General features: G+C 44.4%; 1 protein-coding gene across 3 annotated transcripts; it reads right to left on the bottom strand.

Annotated features, from left to right (window-relative positions):
* Positions 1 to 5,619: 5,619 nt before the first annotated feature.
* On the bottom strand, positions 5,620 to 16,160 carry mfng (MFNG O-fucosylpeptide 3-beta-N-acetylglucosaminyltransferase). Of its 3 annotated transcripts, none has more exons than XM_053856513.1 (8): positions 15,715 to 16,160; positions 13,656 to 13,701; positions 13,446 to 13,548; positions 13,208 to 13,361; positions 10,059 to 10,144; positions 6,635 to 6,800; positions 6,451 to 6,536; positions 5,620 to 5,714 (listed from the first exon to the last, which is right to left on the bottom strand). In XM_053856513.1, the coding sequence occupies exons 1-8, from the start codon at positions 16,090 to 16,092 to the stop codon at positions 5,663 to 5,665; spliced, it is 1,071 nt and encodes a 356-aa protein (XP_053712488.1). In that variant the 5' UTR covers positions 16,093 to 16,160; the 3' UTR covers positions 5,620 to 5,662. The 3 variants fall into 3 exon arrangements, with proteins under 3 accessions (XP_053712488.1, XP_053712489.1, XP_053712487.1); XM_053856514.1 differs by lacking the exon at positions 5,620 to 5,714 and adding an exon at positions 5,739 to 6,333; XM_053856512.1 differs by lacking the exon at positions 5,620 to 5,714 and having other exon boundaries at positions 5,739 to 6,536.
* Between the last annotated feature and the right edge of the window lie 1,444 nt (positions 16,161 to 17,604).

Genomic DNA, 17,604 nt, shown 5'->3' with positions numbered 1-17,604 from the left:
CCAGTGTGGACACCGAATTCATCCTCCCTCATTGCATGTTGACATATAGGCATCACAAATGTTGCATTTACTGACGTTAAAGACGTTAAAGAGCATGTGTGAGGATGCCGATCATAAGTCAAACCAACGGTAACATGAGGTGTTTGTGGACCACCCCATTCACACCTGTGGCGTCTGCAAATGCAGCAGGAGGATTCAAGTGAATCTGATTCAATTGAAAGTCTAATGCCTACAATGTGGAAGGCTGATGTCTGCATCAGCATAGGACACAAAACGCGATGATCATCAACATGTGATGCCTTAGAAGTCAGAATGTGAAAAAGGCACGTCCTCCTCCTGGCTAGCAGAATAGCAAATGTCTTGCAACGGCATGAATTGCACTCGGAGCCTTGCAGAGACCTGTTTTGCCGCGGCGTGAAAGACACCGCTGGCCCGCAGCATTACACAACGATGGGCTGGTAGATGTGAGCACTTGACTCTGTCTTCCCCCTTGATGGGAACTCATTGTGTCCTGACCTTTAAGTTCCCTCCATATCTCCCTCCGTGTCTCTTTCTCTCTGTTTCCTCTGGCTCCTGCTGTCTCGCTGTGTGGGCCGGGACTTGACAGCTGATGTGAGGCGCCGCAGCGGCCGCGACATTTTGTTAATGATTTCCCTCTTCCTTCCATGGTCCGCTCTGGGCTGAACTTGTCTGAATAGGTCCCTCTTTTCACCTCTCAGTCAAACTATTACTGTCTTTTCATCCTGTTTAACCAGGCGTCGTCCCTCTCGCTGCAGAGGGCCACGCTGTTGAGGATGAGGCAGGCTCGGCTGAAGGGACGCCTTCACGTACTTCAACACGTCGGTCGCAACAGATTTTTTTTCCAGGTCTTGGTCCAACACGCTCTCTCCTCCCCATGTGTCCAAACCATCTATCCTCCGCTACTTTGTCTCCTAACCTCTCATGTCTCTCTGTTTTACTCTCTCCAGATCTTATCGCTACCTAAGACAACCTCAGCGCATCATCTCTGACTCTTCTAACTCTGGACTCTCCATTTGAACACGATGGCAGGTCTCACCACTCTCCCATGAAGCTTCCCTAACACTCCTAGTGCCTCACCTGCTCTTGCTTCTGCACCCTTGCCTTCAGTGGCCCTCTTCCACTGGTGCATCTCACCCATTCATATAGGCCAGTTGGATCCTGCAGTAGAGTAAGCCCAAGCTACAACCCTGTCCTTCCACTCAATGGTCCCTAGAACCGAGACAGCCTGCAGTTCCAACTAAGAGGCACAGGAGGAGCCCACTGCCCCATATGGATGAGTGATGTTACTATGCAAACGGCCATTTAATGGATTTATGACATCGATATCAGGTGTCTCAGTTCCCTCTGCCTGAACCCCTTTTGTCTTCTCCCTCAGTGACACTGTTCCTCCTCCATCTCTCCATCTTATGCTCGTGACAAATCACTATATCATCAGCAAACATCACGGTCCATGGAGACTCCTCCCTGGCCTCTTCTGACCCGTGAGTCCTTCCTTCAGAACGTCAGCACCACACTTCTCTCCAAACATTGTCGAGGCCTTTTTTTCCAGATCACCCCCGACCTTCTTCGTTCTTTTCTTCCAACATCCTCAAAAGAACAATGGATCTGTGGTGCTCTTTCTGGGTGTGAAACCACTCTGCTGCTCACTGACCTCGACAACTCATTTCCACCTCTTCATGGTGACTCAACACCTTCCTACCATTGTCCCAACTAGTCATGTTCGATTCCACCGATTTCCTTTTCCTTTCCAATACTGAGCAATATTCAGGCTGGTATCGCTGATACCGATATATGTATGTGACTACACCTCACCATAGTTCCTTAAGAATACAAGGATGAGTAGCTTGTTCATTTATTTATTTACTCTGACAAAATAAATAAAAAATCATCTTGATTATTAACAACCACGATAAATAGCATCTTTACCGTCCCCTTTTAGTCTGTTCCGTTTTCTGCTCAGAACCTCTCCTGCCTTTGAAAAGACTCTCTCTGCCGGTACAGAAGTGGCAGTAATTCCCAGGTATCTCACTGAAAAACCAATTGTTCCACTACTCAGCTCTGAATACTGACTACAAAAAGGGGTACGGACAATTATTATACTGGTAACTCAAAATTGTATTTGAATATAATACAATATCATACAATATTTTGGTAGCTAAACCTTAAGTGTTTCACCATGTTTGTTGTGTTGCAACAACAACAGGCGTCACACACAGCTTGTCCGTTGTTTGTGTCTCTTTGGATCGAGTGGACATCGACTAACGTCTGAACTGACATCACAGTGCATGCAGATTTAAGTTATGAAAAGGCTGTTTAGACGCTTGTTTTTGCACTTCAGTCCTCCAGGCTCGCGGTGCTCAGCCTCACCATCCATCACGTCTCTTCCTCCCTGCCGCCCTCCCTCCCCCTCTCTTGTCCTTTACAAGGTTCCCTGATTTAATGTGATGCGCAGAGGAGATGAGTGTGTTCCCATGACAGCGGTAACACATCGGCTCCGTTTGACCCGCTGCACCACTGCCACATTTACCAGTCCTGTTTATAGACAGCGGAGGTCATAAATGTGCCGTTCCAGCGAGCAGAGGTGTGGAACTTTCTGTGGATACATCATGATTGTGTTTATCATCCGCTTTGATGGTTTTTCAATGCACACGGACTCTTGCCGGGGAGCAGATGTTTGCCGTCGGTGACTTGATGCGCCACACACGGCCATCATTAACGCTCAATAATTCCTGACATATCGTTTTCAAATGCTCAATAAGGATCTGTCGGTTGGATTCCTCGGGGCTGCGAAGATAATCCCTTCAAACACACAACCAAACTCGCTTCCTCAGGGACTTCAGTGATGTGAAATCCATATGTATTTGTTCGGCCCCTAAAGGTTATTCACGCTGCGATAGGCCAGTCACTTTGGTACGCTTTGGGGGACAGCAGGCTCTCTGCACTGCCACCTAGTGAGGAGATAACACACTTATGGGGTCCCTCATGCCTCTGCTTTCGGTCCACTTATTGTTGCATCTGTTTAAAAAGAAATGTGAAAGTATACATCATGGATATGCATTTATTTTTCTCATTGTTTGGTATCGAAATTTGACTCCCTTTTTCATTTGGCAGGGACAACTTCGCAGTGTTGGTGACGCGACACAAAGGCTCATCTTCAGAGTCCAGTAGGTGGCGCTCTTGCTTAGTTAAAGATGCAAGGCTTCATACAAAGGCAAAGACAATGAAGCAGAAAGCACCATCTGGAGGCCCCGGTACATGAGACTTCATGAAGCTTGCGTCAAAAAATAGCAAATGCGAAAATGACCAAATGGAATGTATCAGTACTCTGGCTCTGGTCAACACTGTGTTTACTTGTCTGATGCGGCGGGTGGGAAGAGGAGTGGGAGGGGCCTCTGCAGTGCCTGTCTGGGAATTGTTCTCACACAAACTCAAATAAATGCCCTGTTTGAAATAAAAATCCATCAGGGCAGAAGTGACTCGTAACTTTTTCCCTAGGATTAAAAAAAAAAAAAAAAAGGGGACGAAATCTGGGCTCCAAAGGGGGCACTTTTCTTTTGTGCAGGGAAAAAGGCCCCCTCTAGGGGTCTGTCTGTGCACTTGAGTCCAAAATCCAAAGGATCCAAACCACAAAAATACAACAGCATTCCAGAGACTTCATAGTGGTCGAACTAGTGTTAAGACAGCGAGTGCATTCGATGCAAGTGTAGAGATAAGAAGCATGGCAGCGCTAAAACAAGGCCACGCCCAGTTGCTGGTCCAGGGGCCAACCAGTCAGAGTGGGGCAGTGATGGGGCGTCCAGACACCCCTTTCTCTATAATCATTGAACATTTTGTTTAAAATTAAAAAAAAACATCACCTCCTATATTGCATTGACAGTGACGCTTCATGAAGCTTCATCAGCCCACTGCTGGAGTACAAGAGTGAACTTCCAAAACAGAACGCTGAAGCAGGGATAGTGAGGCAGGTGTTTGTAAAATGAAGTGGCCGACACACTCATCCTCCAGCTGCACAACAAACCAACAACTCGGAACTCTTTCACTGTCTGATGAAAATGGAATGAGCAGAACTATTCCACAGCTTCTGTCGCACCAAACCAAAGTGCTGAACCCTGCACCAGGACACAGAGTGAAGCTCGGCACAGTGTTCTCAGTTGCTTATTTCTTATTCTTCAGGTCTCTGCTGCAGGTCTCTTGTATTCATCAAATTCTCTTTCACAGCAAGGTCTCTACCTGCAGCCTCCGAGCTCCTCGGATTACTGGCCCTCCGCGTCTTCTCTGTGCGATGAGATGAGATTCCGTGGAGAATCACTCTGATTTTTTTATATCCAATGACACGCTCAAGGATGTCACCCAGGATCTCGCTCTGCCTTCCCTTTCTCTTCCTTTTTAATGTAACTGGTGATATAAGTGACACTTCACTTTACTCTCCGTCACCCGTCTCTGGAGGCGCGGGCAGAGAGAGCGACGGCAAACAAGCCGCGGTAAATAAAACAATACGTGGAAGAAGAAGAGACCAGACAGATGGATGAGTCAGGGGAATAAAGAGGGAAATGTGGATGGAGGCCAGGAGGTTTGGTGTGTGAAGGGCATCGCCTCCTCGCACACAAAGAAATCCCTCAGAATGTGATCAGTAACAACTTGCATGTTGAGCAGGGTCTAGAAGTGGCGCTAGCTCAAGGCTCCTCGAACTTGACCAGGCAGTTCGTCCCGGGTAGCTGGGATCGGACAGTCACAAAGCTGATAATACATTCTGTTTTCTACACATGGCTTTGTTGTTTGGTCGCAAAAAGAAAGAACATATACGTATCACAAGATGTTAGATTTACCCAGAAAGCTATGGGACAAAGAAGGAAAAAACGCAATGCATTATGGGCTAAATTATGCCAATATGTCTAGTACGCTGCCAAACTAACTTATTTTGTTTGTTGAGGTTCGTCTGTTAAACTTTGATCATGGTATTTAGTGCACAATAGGCATGTCACATTCGTGGAAACCAGGGTCTTGATTCCCTCTTGCTTCTCATATTCATTTGGATCAGTGTGTTTTTGGGATCTCAAATCTCACAACTTGAAGTTGGTTTGTGACCAAAACACTCAAGTCAGTCAGCCTGCAGGGGGCGCATTATAAGTTATGCATCCGTCAGATCGGAGAGTCATGACTCCAGCAGTTCAGTTTCTCTTCCATATAACTCCTTGCTGTTCAGGAAAAACCGACATTTTTTGCATCACCGTAAAAATCAGGCTCTGAGTGGCGACGCGACTTGTCGCCGGAGTTTGAAAAGCAGTGAAGCAGACGTGACGCATGTCCTGCTCCCATATCGCAGTTCCGACAGATTCAGCAGGTTTGGTGTGAACGTACCGTAACACCGCATGTTAAATCAGAGCTCAGCTGTAGGGTTTCCACCAGGGGGAGTTTTGAGAGACACACTAGCAGGTACCCACCCACACAAAGGTCCTAGTCGCTAAAAAGAAGTATAAGAATGGAAGTCTTGACTCCTCGCTACGAGGTCGCTCCTCTGCAAATTCCGATAAAGATCTAAATAAACGTGGTTTGAGCTGGTTTCAGTGATTCAAGTCTATTGCATGTACAGTAATCTGACTTTTTTTTGGAAACTTTATTTGTAATAAACACACTGTCACTGTCAAGGACACCAGGACGTGAGCGGGTACAGCAGGCAGTGGACCGTCCTGAACCTGCAAAAGATGAAGATACTTGCTCAGTACGGGGACAAAAATAAGCAGAACAAAAGCTTTCGAAACTTTGTCCTCCACAACAGCGCCACCTCCAATGTTGAGTTATTTAAATTCATTTATCTAAAACGCACAGTTATGTGTAATGTGTTTAATTCAATAGAAGTGCGAAGGAGAAAATAAAACACTAGATGGTTTTTTTTTTCAGACAAACATTGTATTTTCAGTTTCAAAACTCTCTTCAAACACAGAAATTCATCTCAGGCGTTCAGTTCTGACAACAAGTTTGTGTTCTGGACCCGATGACCTGGTCAGACTCGCCGCCATGTTGAGTATCACCAGCAGAGGGGAACAAATCGAAAGAGCTGAGTGCAAATGCTCTGCAGTGGCATGTTCTCACAGCTCCACACAGGAAGAAGCAGGGAAGAAAACACACATGTTGTTTCATTGTATTACATCAAATTGCTTTTATCGCTGACTGAAGAGAACACGATGAGCCGGAGCTGGAGAGTGTCACATCTTCAGACGCTCTGAAGTGAACTGAGAGCAGGTTCACTCGCTGTGAGAGAGAAGAATCTCACCGTGGCGCCTGAGACCCGCGCATCATACTATAGGAGCAGCACTGCAACGGCGTTCAAACGTGAGATAAAAGTGTGATGTGAATACGCGAAAACCTCAGTTTGGCAAAGTGTCATTTCTCTTATAAGCGTATTTGAACATGTAGAACAGTAGGAAGTACCTGGAGGGGTCTTCCTCTTTGGAGAACTTCCCTTTGACGTCGATGCTGTTCATCTTGTTCTCAAATATCCCGTAGCTCAGAGTCACCTGTCGGGAGAAAATGCAGATTAAATATAGTGATGTCGGCGCCACCTAGATGATCTGGCATTCTGCTTGCTCATCCAAAGGCCTGGTGGGTTGTGCACCTGTTGCGCAAGGTTCCACTGCCGGACAAGCAGCAGGTTCTCCAGGTGAGAGTGGAACAGCGGACTGTGAACCATTGAGATGCCCAGTCTTTTCTCGACGATAAACCCCACGGTGCAGTCGTCCGGGAGCCGAATTTTGGCCGAGGTCTGCTCAAACCTGGAGCCCCTGAAACACACGACCAGTCTGGCGTCACAACAATGATTGTCAGCCTTAACCAGCCAGTTAACAGCTGGTGCCCCTTTCAATTCCTTCCTACTTTAAGTGTTCTATTTAAACCTTCTTTTTCACAGTTAAAATATTTATATCGACACACATCCGCACTCAATGCAGGTGCACCACTTTATACTAGAGTTGCACTAAAGTGCCACGATGTTCACCAAATTCAGCACCTGCTTTTGCTTTTTGGTTTCTGCAACTGAACAGTTACTCTAATATTTATGTTCTTTCAAATAGAAACTTGTGATTCACAGCCGATTTGCGTCAATGTTTCCAGTAAGTCGGCAAACACAGGCCCCAGAGCCACTGCCACCTACTGACTTTGACGTTGATATTCTCAACACTAAAAAAACGATCATATTGTTATGTTTTTTCCAAGTCAGTGTTTCAATTGAAGCATGTTCCACGTCTGTTCCAGAAAGAATGATGGCGGTTGAGGTTAGATCAGCCAGGGGGTGGCGCTCCTTTGATCTACATGTCATAACCCCGACATGTGTTCCACACCGCGACATAAATCTTTTTACTCGACTGAAACGCCTGAATGTCGACATGCTACTGGATTCAGCAGCAGTATAGGACACAAAAATCCACTTCCCAACGTCAATATGCTACAGCATGGTAGTGAGGATGTGTTGGATTTAACATCACGGCAACAGGAAAACACAGCACATATCATCGAAACTGAAACATTTATGGTGGTTTTTGGTGATTTAATCATCATCAGAACTCACTACTGCTGCTCGTAGCACTAAAGTTTCCGTGTACACCCTGGACACCTGAAGAGATGGACCGGGTGAGAACGGCTGCAGATGTGCGATGAGCGATATTAATTTACTTCTTATTATTAAAATCAAATATTTTTACTGCAACCAGTCAATAAATGCCAAAAATAACCCCCTCAGCTTCTTTACTTCGCAGTCGCTTCTCAGCTACTTTCCGTTCCATGTCAGAGTTCAAGTCGGAAGCAATGAATACAAAGACGTTTGTCAAATAAATTCCCTTTGAAAAGGTCTTTTTTTCTTCTTCTTCTTCTGTGATTTGTGCGATTTATACTACAGAGTGACTTATTTCCAAAAAACTTCGGAATGAAGGACAGTAAACTTCGGCAAAATAATCACACTCTGGTTAGAAATGAGCTGCTCGACAGAGGTCTGCGCTCTCTCAGTGCTTCTCTAGTTGCAGCAGAATAATCCTAAAATAGTTTGGTTCACAGAATTCGCTTGTTCACTCTTACTGAACTCCTCAAACACAAAGAAGACACGGTTCGCTACTTGCCCTTTCTGACATGAACAGAGAAAAACAGGGATCCAGCTATGACTGTCCAGCTATCTGTGCAATCCACTATGAAATGTCCTCTTTTGTGTTGCCGACGCATGAAGGGGAATAATCCTGAAGCTGAGGAGGATTTCCAGCGGCACGTCAACACCTCACCGCAAATAAAAGCGTTGGTCTCCATGAGGCAACTGCCAACAAATATCAATAGCGGATTTGAGAATAATTGCTGCTGAATCACTTAATGCGGCGCTTTCCGACATGGCACGTCAGGGAGGGAAATAATGGTCCAAGGAATGCAGACGACAGAGAAATCTTTCCCTGCTGTGTATTTCACCTGGGATGAAGGACTGGAGGTGTGTGTGGTGGAGAGTGAACGGTGACCTTCCTCTCTGGTCTCTGTAAAAGTCCATCAAACTTCCTCTCAGAAACACCACGCAGAACATCAGGCAAAAGATCTTTATCGGAATTTACAGACGAACGACCTCGTAGCTCGCACCTTGGCAGCGTACTAGACATATTGGCATAATTTAGCCCATAATGCATTGCGTTTTTTCCCTCTTTGCCCCATAGCTTTCTGGGTAAATCTAACATCTTGTGATACGTATATGTACTTTCTTTTTGCGACCAAACACCAAAGCCATGTGTAGGAAACAGAATGTATTATCAGCTTTGTGACTGTCCGATCCCAGCTACCCGGGACGAACAGCCTGGTCAAGTTTGAGAAGCCTTGCGCTAGCGCCACTTCTAGACCCTGCTCAACATGCAAGTTGTTACTATAGAGACGCAGAAGGCAGCCTTGTCCGATAGGTGCTTAAATGGCATAAAAATGGCTTTCCTTCCGTTCATTCTTTACAGGTGTTTGGTGGATTTAAGGGGCTTTATGTACCAAGTGGCATGTGGTATTGTAGAAAGTAGCAGCATCCAATGGCCAACCCGAACCTCTGTCTTTCTTTTATGCAATGCACTATGCAGGGCTTCAGGATGTCCTTCAGAAGGAGGGACATGTGACCCAATTGCGCCGAAGGCTGTCAGTATCGGACGGAAAAGTCTGCTTTCCCAACGTCAATATGTTACGTCATAAGAGTGAGGATGGTTTGGACGGCTGCTTCACCCTGGGACTGAAAGCTCTAGTTCACGATCGCCAATATGTGACACCGTAGCAGTTAGTTAGGGTCGATAGTAAGAGATGAAATGCACTCAGAGAGCGCAGACCTCTGCTAAGCTGCTCATTTCCACTTGTCAAGAGATGTTCAATGTTGTCGCCCTTCATTTAAAGTGGAGTCGGTCCATCCCACTTCCCAGCAGTCTTCCACAGCAACACTGAATCTAAGGGTTTTGGCAGCAACATGGAAGTTGCTTCATGTTTGTGCTTCATAAACTCGCGTTTATTTCCAGAGAATTTCCCAAACAGTTATTCTTCTACCTGTCACAACAAAACACCAAACAAAATGGCCAACCACCTCCATCGTGGTGGATCCACCCAGAAACCATCGACTAAACTAACATTAAACAGAGGAGATGAGAGAGAACTGGAAATGTTTTACCAGATAGAATGAAGCCAATGACATCACAGCTACAGGTGTCTATTTAAGGGAGCGCATGAGATACACATTCCAGCACGAAAGCCTCCTGTGAGACCGGTGACTCAGTCCTTAGTCAGGCAGGGAGTCACAAGATAACTGTGGGTCACAAGGAGCCGATGAATCCAAGTCGTCGCCACAGAGTTAACATCACATCCCGGGTCAGCAGATACACAAAACTGAATATTCATGAGCGACTTGACTTCGTGCCTCGCATGTACTGAAGTGCAGATCAGAGTCAGCTGGAGGGCAGCGTGTTGAAGGACATCTAAGAACCACATCATTCACGGTGAATATGAAAGTAGAAAGACAGAAAAATGTTGAGGCCAATAAGCTGTGAATTCAGAGTTACCTGGCCCAGGGAGCCATCTTCTCAGCCAACCTTCGACTTATACAGAAACCAGCTCCTCCGGTGGCAAACCAGAACTGCACCTCCCTCTGAGTGGAAGAGACACACACACACGCAGAGAGACACGTGTGTGAAGCAGTGCAAAACCACAAGGTCAGATGGATGTTTGGATCCGGAGGAATCGGAGAGCGATGCTGGCACTCCTTTGATGTAGAGGCCCAGATTTATCTTCTGAAATTTCTATTTCTTCCAAAGACAAAACAGTTTTTCAATACTTGCATCGCAACCGTGATGAAGGTTATATTAAATTAAAACATTAAAAACACAATATATCACACACAGGTCACCATATTTTTATTGTTTTCTTTATAGGTTTTTAAATAAAATTATAGAAAGTACAGACAAACATTTATATTTTACAATAACATTAACAATTATTTTATGCATCATTTAATTTTATTTCAGCCCAAAGCACAATATAACTGATACCAATTATTTTTTTTATTTTTTTTTTTTATTTAGAATCTGATTTCGAGTCCATCTACTTCACAGTGAAGCTTCATGAAGCCTCCATTTCAGGGACCACTTTAATGGCACTGTTTTTTTGGCTCAGATAAACGTCACTTTATTTCTAAACCAACAGCGCCACCTACCGATCGCTGAAAACGTGGTATTGTGAAGCCACTATTTCAGTCATGAATGAACTGACTTGTGTTTTTTACTTGGCCATTTTGCCCCTTGAGACAGTGTGTTATCAGTGACTTAGGGAGGAAATCGGAGGTCCCAGGAGAGATTTGCTATCTCCAGTCCTGAACTTTTCCTGGTTCACTTTCTCCTCTCCAGTCTTCCTTCTCACTTCTTCTCCTCCATCTGACGTATAACCCAATCCTTTCCCTTCCTTTCACTCCTCCATTCAAAGGCCTTTCCTCCCTCCACTTCCTCTTTCCTCTATCTGTTCTCATACATTTCCTTTTTCATTTCTCGGGACTCTCGTTCCTCCCGCTTTCCTCCGCAGGCTTTCCAACAGTGACAGGAAATCGAAGGAGATCGGCAGCGAGATGCAGCAGAAGAGGAAGAGTGTCTAATGGATATTTAGTTTTACTCTGTCATCCCTGCCGGACCTGCCGGCCAAGAACCGGGCCGGAGTGAATGAGAGGCTCTGATGGAAAGGAAGGTAAAGCAAGAGGCGTTTCTGAGGGGAAGAGCGACATCGGGGAGAAGATTGAATCCTGATGGAAAAGAATTCAAAGTTTTCAAGTGGCTCTCTTTTATCCACTCGAGTGGAGTTCACTTTGAATTATCGCTATCTTCGCCCCCTCATCTGTTGCCGGGTGCCTGGAACTCTTGATAGTAGTTACCGCAGGCGGACGACTTCAAGTATTCTCGGTGTCACAAGTGCGTAAAAGAGTGACCCAGCGGCGTCAAACACCAGCGAGTCCACCCTGGTTTTCTCCTGCGCTGCCGCGCAAACTCGACGACTAGACGAGCAACTTCTAGAGCCATTGGATGGCAGTGATGTCACAGCCAAGTTCTCGAGAAGATAGTGACTTCCACAACGCTTTTCTCACGAGTGCCTGTCCTGATACGAGCAACTTCTAGAAAAATGCAGTCCGCTTGCAACAAGAAAACCCGCACAAAATCACATGCTACTTCACTGATTCATAGCTTCTACTTCCTGTTTACGTTCAGGGAAGCCATCTTGGATTGTGTACAGCACCGAGGGTGGGGAGAATTCTACTAATCCGACTTGGAAATCGGGTTATGTCATCAGGGGGACGTTTGACTGCTGTTGTTTTTAGCCGTTAGCCGTGGCTAGCAGCCTTTAGCTCGCTAATGTGCCCCAATTTTCTATTATAGAAACAGAGTGACGCAGAGAGAAGTCGACCTGCAACTGTTTAGGAAAAACAATGGTCTGAAAATACACAGATATTTGTGGGTTTATATACAATTTATTCACTTATTTTTCATATTAATGGATATATATTTTTAGGCCTTTTTTGTGTTTCCTTTTTTTTTTTTCTTACCACATCCCTGCGATATCAAGTATTAAATATCCTCCTGCGTTTCTAGTCATTTCAGCGTTGCGACACCGCGAGCTTCACCAGTGAGGACCTAAGAAACAGGATGGATATGTTCCGAACCTTCCTCTATAAATATTTCCAGCCTCTCCACTGCGTCGTTACACGCTCCGTGAAGTTCTCCCTGAATCCCAGCAGAACGTTTACGCCGAGCGCGTTCAGTTGTTGGTCGACCGAAAATGAATCAAAGTCCACAGAATGGCCTCTGAAGAGTTCAAGCGCGTGTGTGTTTTACTGCCAATCGATATCCCAACAAGGCAGTAATCACTCATTGATTCACTTGGACCAGGAAAATCTTTCCCATGCCAGTAAGAACCTCTGAGCAAACGTCCACCTGTACGTTCCACCATCTCGCCAGACGCTGTCAGAGGCCAGCGGGGGGAGGAGCGGGACTGAGGGTGGGTGGCCTGCTTTGGAGATGATGTGGCTCCCGTGCTGTGAAGCATCTCAGCCACATTCTGAAGCTTCATGATTCCATCCAACTCCCCACTATAATATTCATGTCTGACTACCTACACGATATTTTAGGTCATATATAACTAAACATTTTTATTTTTATTTTTATTTTTATTTTTAGGGAAAATGATACAATCCAAGTCCTATATGTTTCCTTGACATAACTTCAGACAATCTGGGCAGGTGAAGAGTGGTCGCCCAAGTTAAACCCAAGTGCTGCAGCTTCTCTTTAGCTACTTCAACATGGCGGACGTTTGTTGACACAGCCGCTAATGTGGTTCTGAAAGCCAAATATTACAGGGTCACTTGGGTCGCCAGTGCTGTCGTGAAAAGTGACTTATTTATTTATTTAGTAAACCAGATCATGTGAGCCGAAGTGCATCGCAACACCCTCCAGGTCCAGCACGTTCACACTCGTGAAGTGCTCATGAGGCTTCATGAAACAGTGTCCTTCAGAGTCCACAAGATGGCACTCTTCTCTTCTCTTCAAATTGAAGTGAAGCTTCATTGGTTGTTCAAAGGATTGTACAGCACCATCTAGTGGGCTCTGAAAATAAGGACACTGTTTCATGAAGCCTCACTAGTTCTCCCCAATTTGTCTGAACCTTACAAAAGTACCGTTCTGTTGCCCTCCAGCAGCTCATGGGCCGTGATGGGCTTGTCCAGGCTGGGTTTCCCCACGTAGACGTCTCCGTCCTGGGGGAACCCTGCCAGCAGGGACAGAAGAGCCTTCGGGTTCACGTAGTTGTCGTCGTCCACGTGGCAGAACCACCTGAGCCCAGTGGATCATGAATGAAGATGACACACAGACACAGAGGCGCCAGTGGTCCAGTCCAGTCATCCGGATGCGTCTCACCTCTTGTCTGAGGCCATGAAGCCGTCGTACTCTGCCGACATCTTGCAGGACAGAGCTTGCTGGCTGTGGTCCGACTGGCACCCGGTCACCACCAGGTTGTGACCTGGAGGTCAGAGAGAGTGAGCGGAAACGTGGTGGCACAGAAGTTCATGAAGAAGTGGATGGAGAAGTTCACTTTGTGACGGCACTTATTCGCTCTTGAAACACTACCTGCTGAGCTCAAGTCTTCATCCTCCGTGTCTGTGAAGATGAATGTCTGGAGAGGAAAACATAAACAATGAGATCGGACCTACGAGTTTCTGGATTTAAAAAAAATGGTCTCCCTAAGAGGCGCAACATCGATTTAGAATCGGATTTTTGGCTCGTGTTTTCTGCCAAGCTTGAATCCAGATTCTACATTGGAACAACACTGACCTCCAGTGGCCACAATCGGAAACGAATTTCGATCAGATAATTTTTTTGATTCCTTGGTCATGAAACTGAATCGAAATATTGAGAAAAAGAAAAAGCGTCAACTCCTTGTACCAGAAATTTCTTTTCACAATCTTTCAGTAATTATTTTTCTTTTTTTAAATGGGACAAAAATAACAAAGGGAGTTCTCAAAACAAAACAACTAAATTTAAATTGGTGTTTTTCAGCTAATTTTAAATAATATTAATAAATGTCCAAAAATAATGTGTAATTATTTTTATTTTTTTTTTTTATTTTTATTTTTATTTTAAATCCAAGTCGTATATATTTCCTTGACATAACTTCAGACAATCTGGGCTGCTAAATAAAATGCTAATCATTTTCATTTATAATAATGTTTATTTTAAAATTCATGATGCAGCATCTCATATCCCTAAACAAAATTTGTCATTTTTTTTAAGATTATTTTAGAATATTTTCCATATTGCTCTAGTGTTTTTATTATTATTTCCATCCCATTATTCCAAATAAACAAGTGCCCTGTGGAAAAGCTGTCAATGAAACCAAACCAACTCTGGTTTCGAAGTGAGCGTCTGGTAATCGGTGCCTCGACTTCCTGTGCTGTGACTCGTTTCCGTTCCAGTATTGTTGGCCTGGTTGCTGCTTCCGCTCGAACCTGTCTGCTCTCTTTCCTGCATGTCTCTCGTTTCTCACCCCTCCACACGCCACACGCCACACTCTTTCAGACCAACAGTTCAACAGCCCCAAAAAAAGAGGATTTCAAGTGAAAACCTCTAGTTTAAACACTTCCTCTTACAGTCATGTGATTCACTTGCTTCCCCAAAATGGTACAGGACTCAGTCACACAGAGAAAAGTTCCTCTTCACAACATGGTTGTGAACTTTTTTTTCACATTTTTTTGCATGAAAATATCCCCCACTTTTCACCACTAGTTGCAGGATTGAATCAAAATAGAACCACCTGCAAAAACAGTGCTGTCAAATATGACTTTAGACAGAGATTGAAACTGCTTTTTTCATGAAAGTTTTGGAGGTGATCTGTTCATCCGTGCTCCTGTGATGAACAATTCGATTCATCTGAACACCTTGGATAACGCTCCGACTCTGGGGTCGATGGTGGGGCCCATCCGTGTAAATCACCCGCCAGCGGGAGCGGGACTCTGTTCCCAGTAAAAACCTCTTTGTCAGGCTGGTTGTTGCCGCCTGCAGGTGAATAATGTCCTGCTGGATCCAGACAGATTTACTTCCCCTGGCTACTGGGAAGCATTGGCTGAGGTGCAGCCCAACACATGTTCTAGATGTCATTGCTGAAGTCTTTATATTGTGGAGGTTTGAGGGAGTTTACCTCCTGTGTTTATTCCCCGTGTCATCATCTCCGCTGTCAAGGACACACCCATGTTGGGGCACGAAAAGAAGTTGCCCCGCAAAGCAACTGAATCCAAGATTCTGATTGGATATCTGTTGCCATGTCATGTGTGTGATTGGCTGAGCTGCTGTGCAGAAGGGCACTTTCCCCTCAAGCCAGAAGTCATGAACAGGAAGCTGTTCGTTCCAAAAAACACATTTCATCTATATATTGATAAACACAATTTTAAAATTAAACAGATATTGTATGCATATCTATTTTTTTTTTTGCCCCATCGCCATTAACAGATGCCTACAACTTCTACAAAAAAATCACATGGCTTTTAAAATAGTCGGATATATATATATATATATATATATATATATATATATATATATATATATATATATATATATATATATATATATATATATATATATATATATATATATATATATATATAACTAGAAAGACTTAGAGTTAGAAACTTACGTGCGTTTTGGTGATGGAGACCCACGTGTCCAGAATTACACGCAGGCGCGTCTTGTGGAACTTTCCAGAGGTTTTCACCGCGATGTAAACGTCCTCGATCTTTAGTTTCGACGATGCAGATGTCGTGTGTCGAGTGTATTTTCTCGGCCTGATGCTGTCGCTTCTGGTTCTGGTCGATTCGTGCGGGCCGGTCCGTTGGACGGTGCGCTGGAGCGCAGCAGCCGCGGGGAGCCGCAGCGCAGGTTCGGACAAAGTTTGGGTTTGGAGCTGCAAATCCGCGAATAAAATAATCATGAATGCGACAACAGAAAAAGCCAACGTCCGAAAAACCCATCTCTTCCAAATGTGTATATTTTTCGAACGCATGCCGAAGTGCATGTTAGTGTCTTCATAGTTCCTCCTGCACTGGCTCCGTCGTGTTCGTCCGCTTCATGTCATCGACGGTGGGTTCCCCTTCATTTCTGACTTGACAGTTCGGCTCACAGTATGGAACCGCAAGTCATTTCACTTCCTGTCAATTATTTCAAAATAAACACGCCTCAAATGTAATTCGTCATATTTTAACGGTTCATCTTATATTGGTTGGATTTTTATTTTCAAATTTTATTTCCTGTTGCTATTAAGTGAAATATTTGTTTTGTTTTTCAACGTTAAACTGTGACTTTTTTTCTTTACTAATTATTATTACTATTATTATTATTATTATTATTATTATTATTATTATTATTATTATTATTATTATTATTATTCATAATATAATAGTAGCAGTTGTAGAAGTAGTACATTAACCCGTTTTATTTATTTATTTATTCACTAATATTTCAAGAGTACAATATTTCTTGATTCCAATTACACTTTGTGGCATTAACTCTAATATGTATGTATTTATTTATTATTAAAAAAAAACTGAAATCACTAAAATGTAATAAGCTAAAATGAACCATTTATCACTATCAAAACATCTATCCATCAATCTATTTTCCATTGCTTGTCATGGGTCACGTCGCGGGGGCAGCAGCTGCAGCAAAGAGCCCTACACTGCTCCTCCTGTGTGGCTGTGTGTTGGAACTCCGACTGCACCGGACTCACGACCTGCATCTGCTCCTCCTTCCCTAAGTGCCACCACGATTCACCTTCACCGTCGTCTTTTGTTGATCCCTTCTTTCTCAGCAGCTCTCCTTTCATTCCTCCATCCTCTTTACCCGCAGCTCTCGGTCCGTCCACTCACCAGCTGCGAGGCCCTCCTGAACCATGGTCCCCTTCTTCTTCCTGGTCCCTCAGGTAAACCAGAGACCCTCCAGAGCTCCCCCTGCACTGCAAACGGCCTGGATCATCTTACGGGCCGCTGCAAAGGATTTTTTGAGAACTGTTAGAATATCACAGCTTCACTGTGAACAAAGAAGAGACCAGACCCCCTTTTCAAGTCCATCCTCTTGCTCTGATCTGGACTTGGACTGAGCTCAAAAACTGGGACATGCTCTGTGTTTTGTTCAATTTAATGCATTATGTAGTGAAAATATTGTTTGCCATTAAATCCTCATGAAAACCGGAGTCACCACAGAAACCGTCACTTCTCCACAGGTGAGTAAAGTGACCCCTGTGTGTGATACGGGTCAGAGCAAAGCTTAAGTGGCCTCAAAGCCTCTTTTTAGACTTCTTCTGAAACACTGCTCAAACAGCCCAAACAAGAGTGGGTGAAAAAAAACACAAATGTTGCTTCGAAACTGGCTGCAGAAGTGGTAACTTTAAGTCAGTTTTCATCCACTGGAAATAGTCAAGATGAATATAAACTTCAATAAAATTTCTTTTGATGTTTCTATCTTAATAAAGCAGCAGGATTTATGCCTAGATATCTCTCATCTTCAGCATCATGGCTGAATTTCCAAATGA

Source organism: Synchiropus splendidus, chromosome 2, assembly GCF_027744825.2.
Source record: "Synchiropus splendidus isolate RoL2022-P1 chromosome 2, RoL_Sspl_1.0, whole genome shotgun sequence".
In the NCBI taxonomy this organism is placed as follows: Eukaryota; Metazoa; Chordata; class Actinopteri; order Syngnathiformes; family Callionymidae; genus Synchiropus; species Synchiropus splendidus.
The sequence above is the reverse complement of the archived record's forward strand: the minus strand, read 5'-3'. Positions and strand labels throughout refer to the sequence as shown.

Bases quoted from the DNA above. Each gene is read 5' to 3' on its own strand.
- mfng (XM_053856512.1), bottom strand. From the start codon at position 16,092: ATGCACTTCGGCATGCGTTCGAAAAATATACACATTTGGAAGAGATGG. The intron at 13,362-13,445 runs GTGAGACGCATC...CACTGGGCTCAG, and splicing joins TTCATGGCCTCAGACAAGAG to GTGGTTCTGCCACGTGGACG. The intron at 6,537-6,634 runs GTGCACAACCCA...TTCTCCCGACAG, and splicing joins AGTGGAACCTTGCGCAACAG to GTGACTCTGAGCTACGGGAT.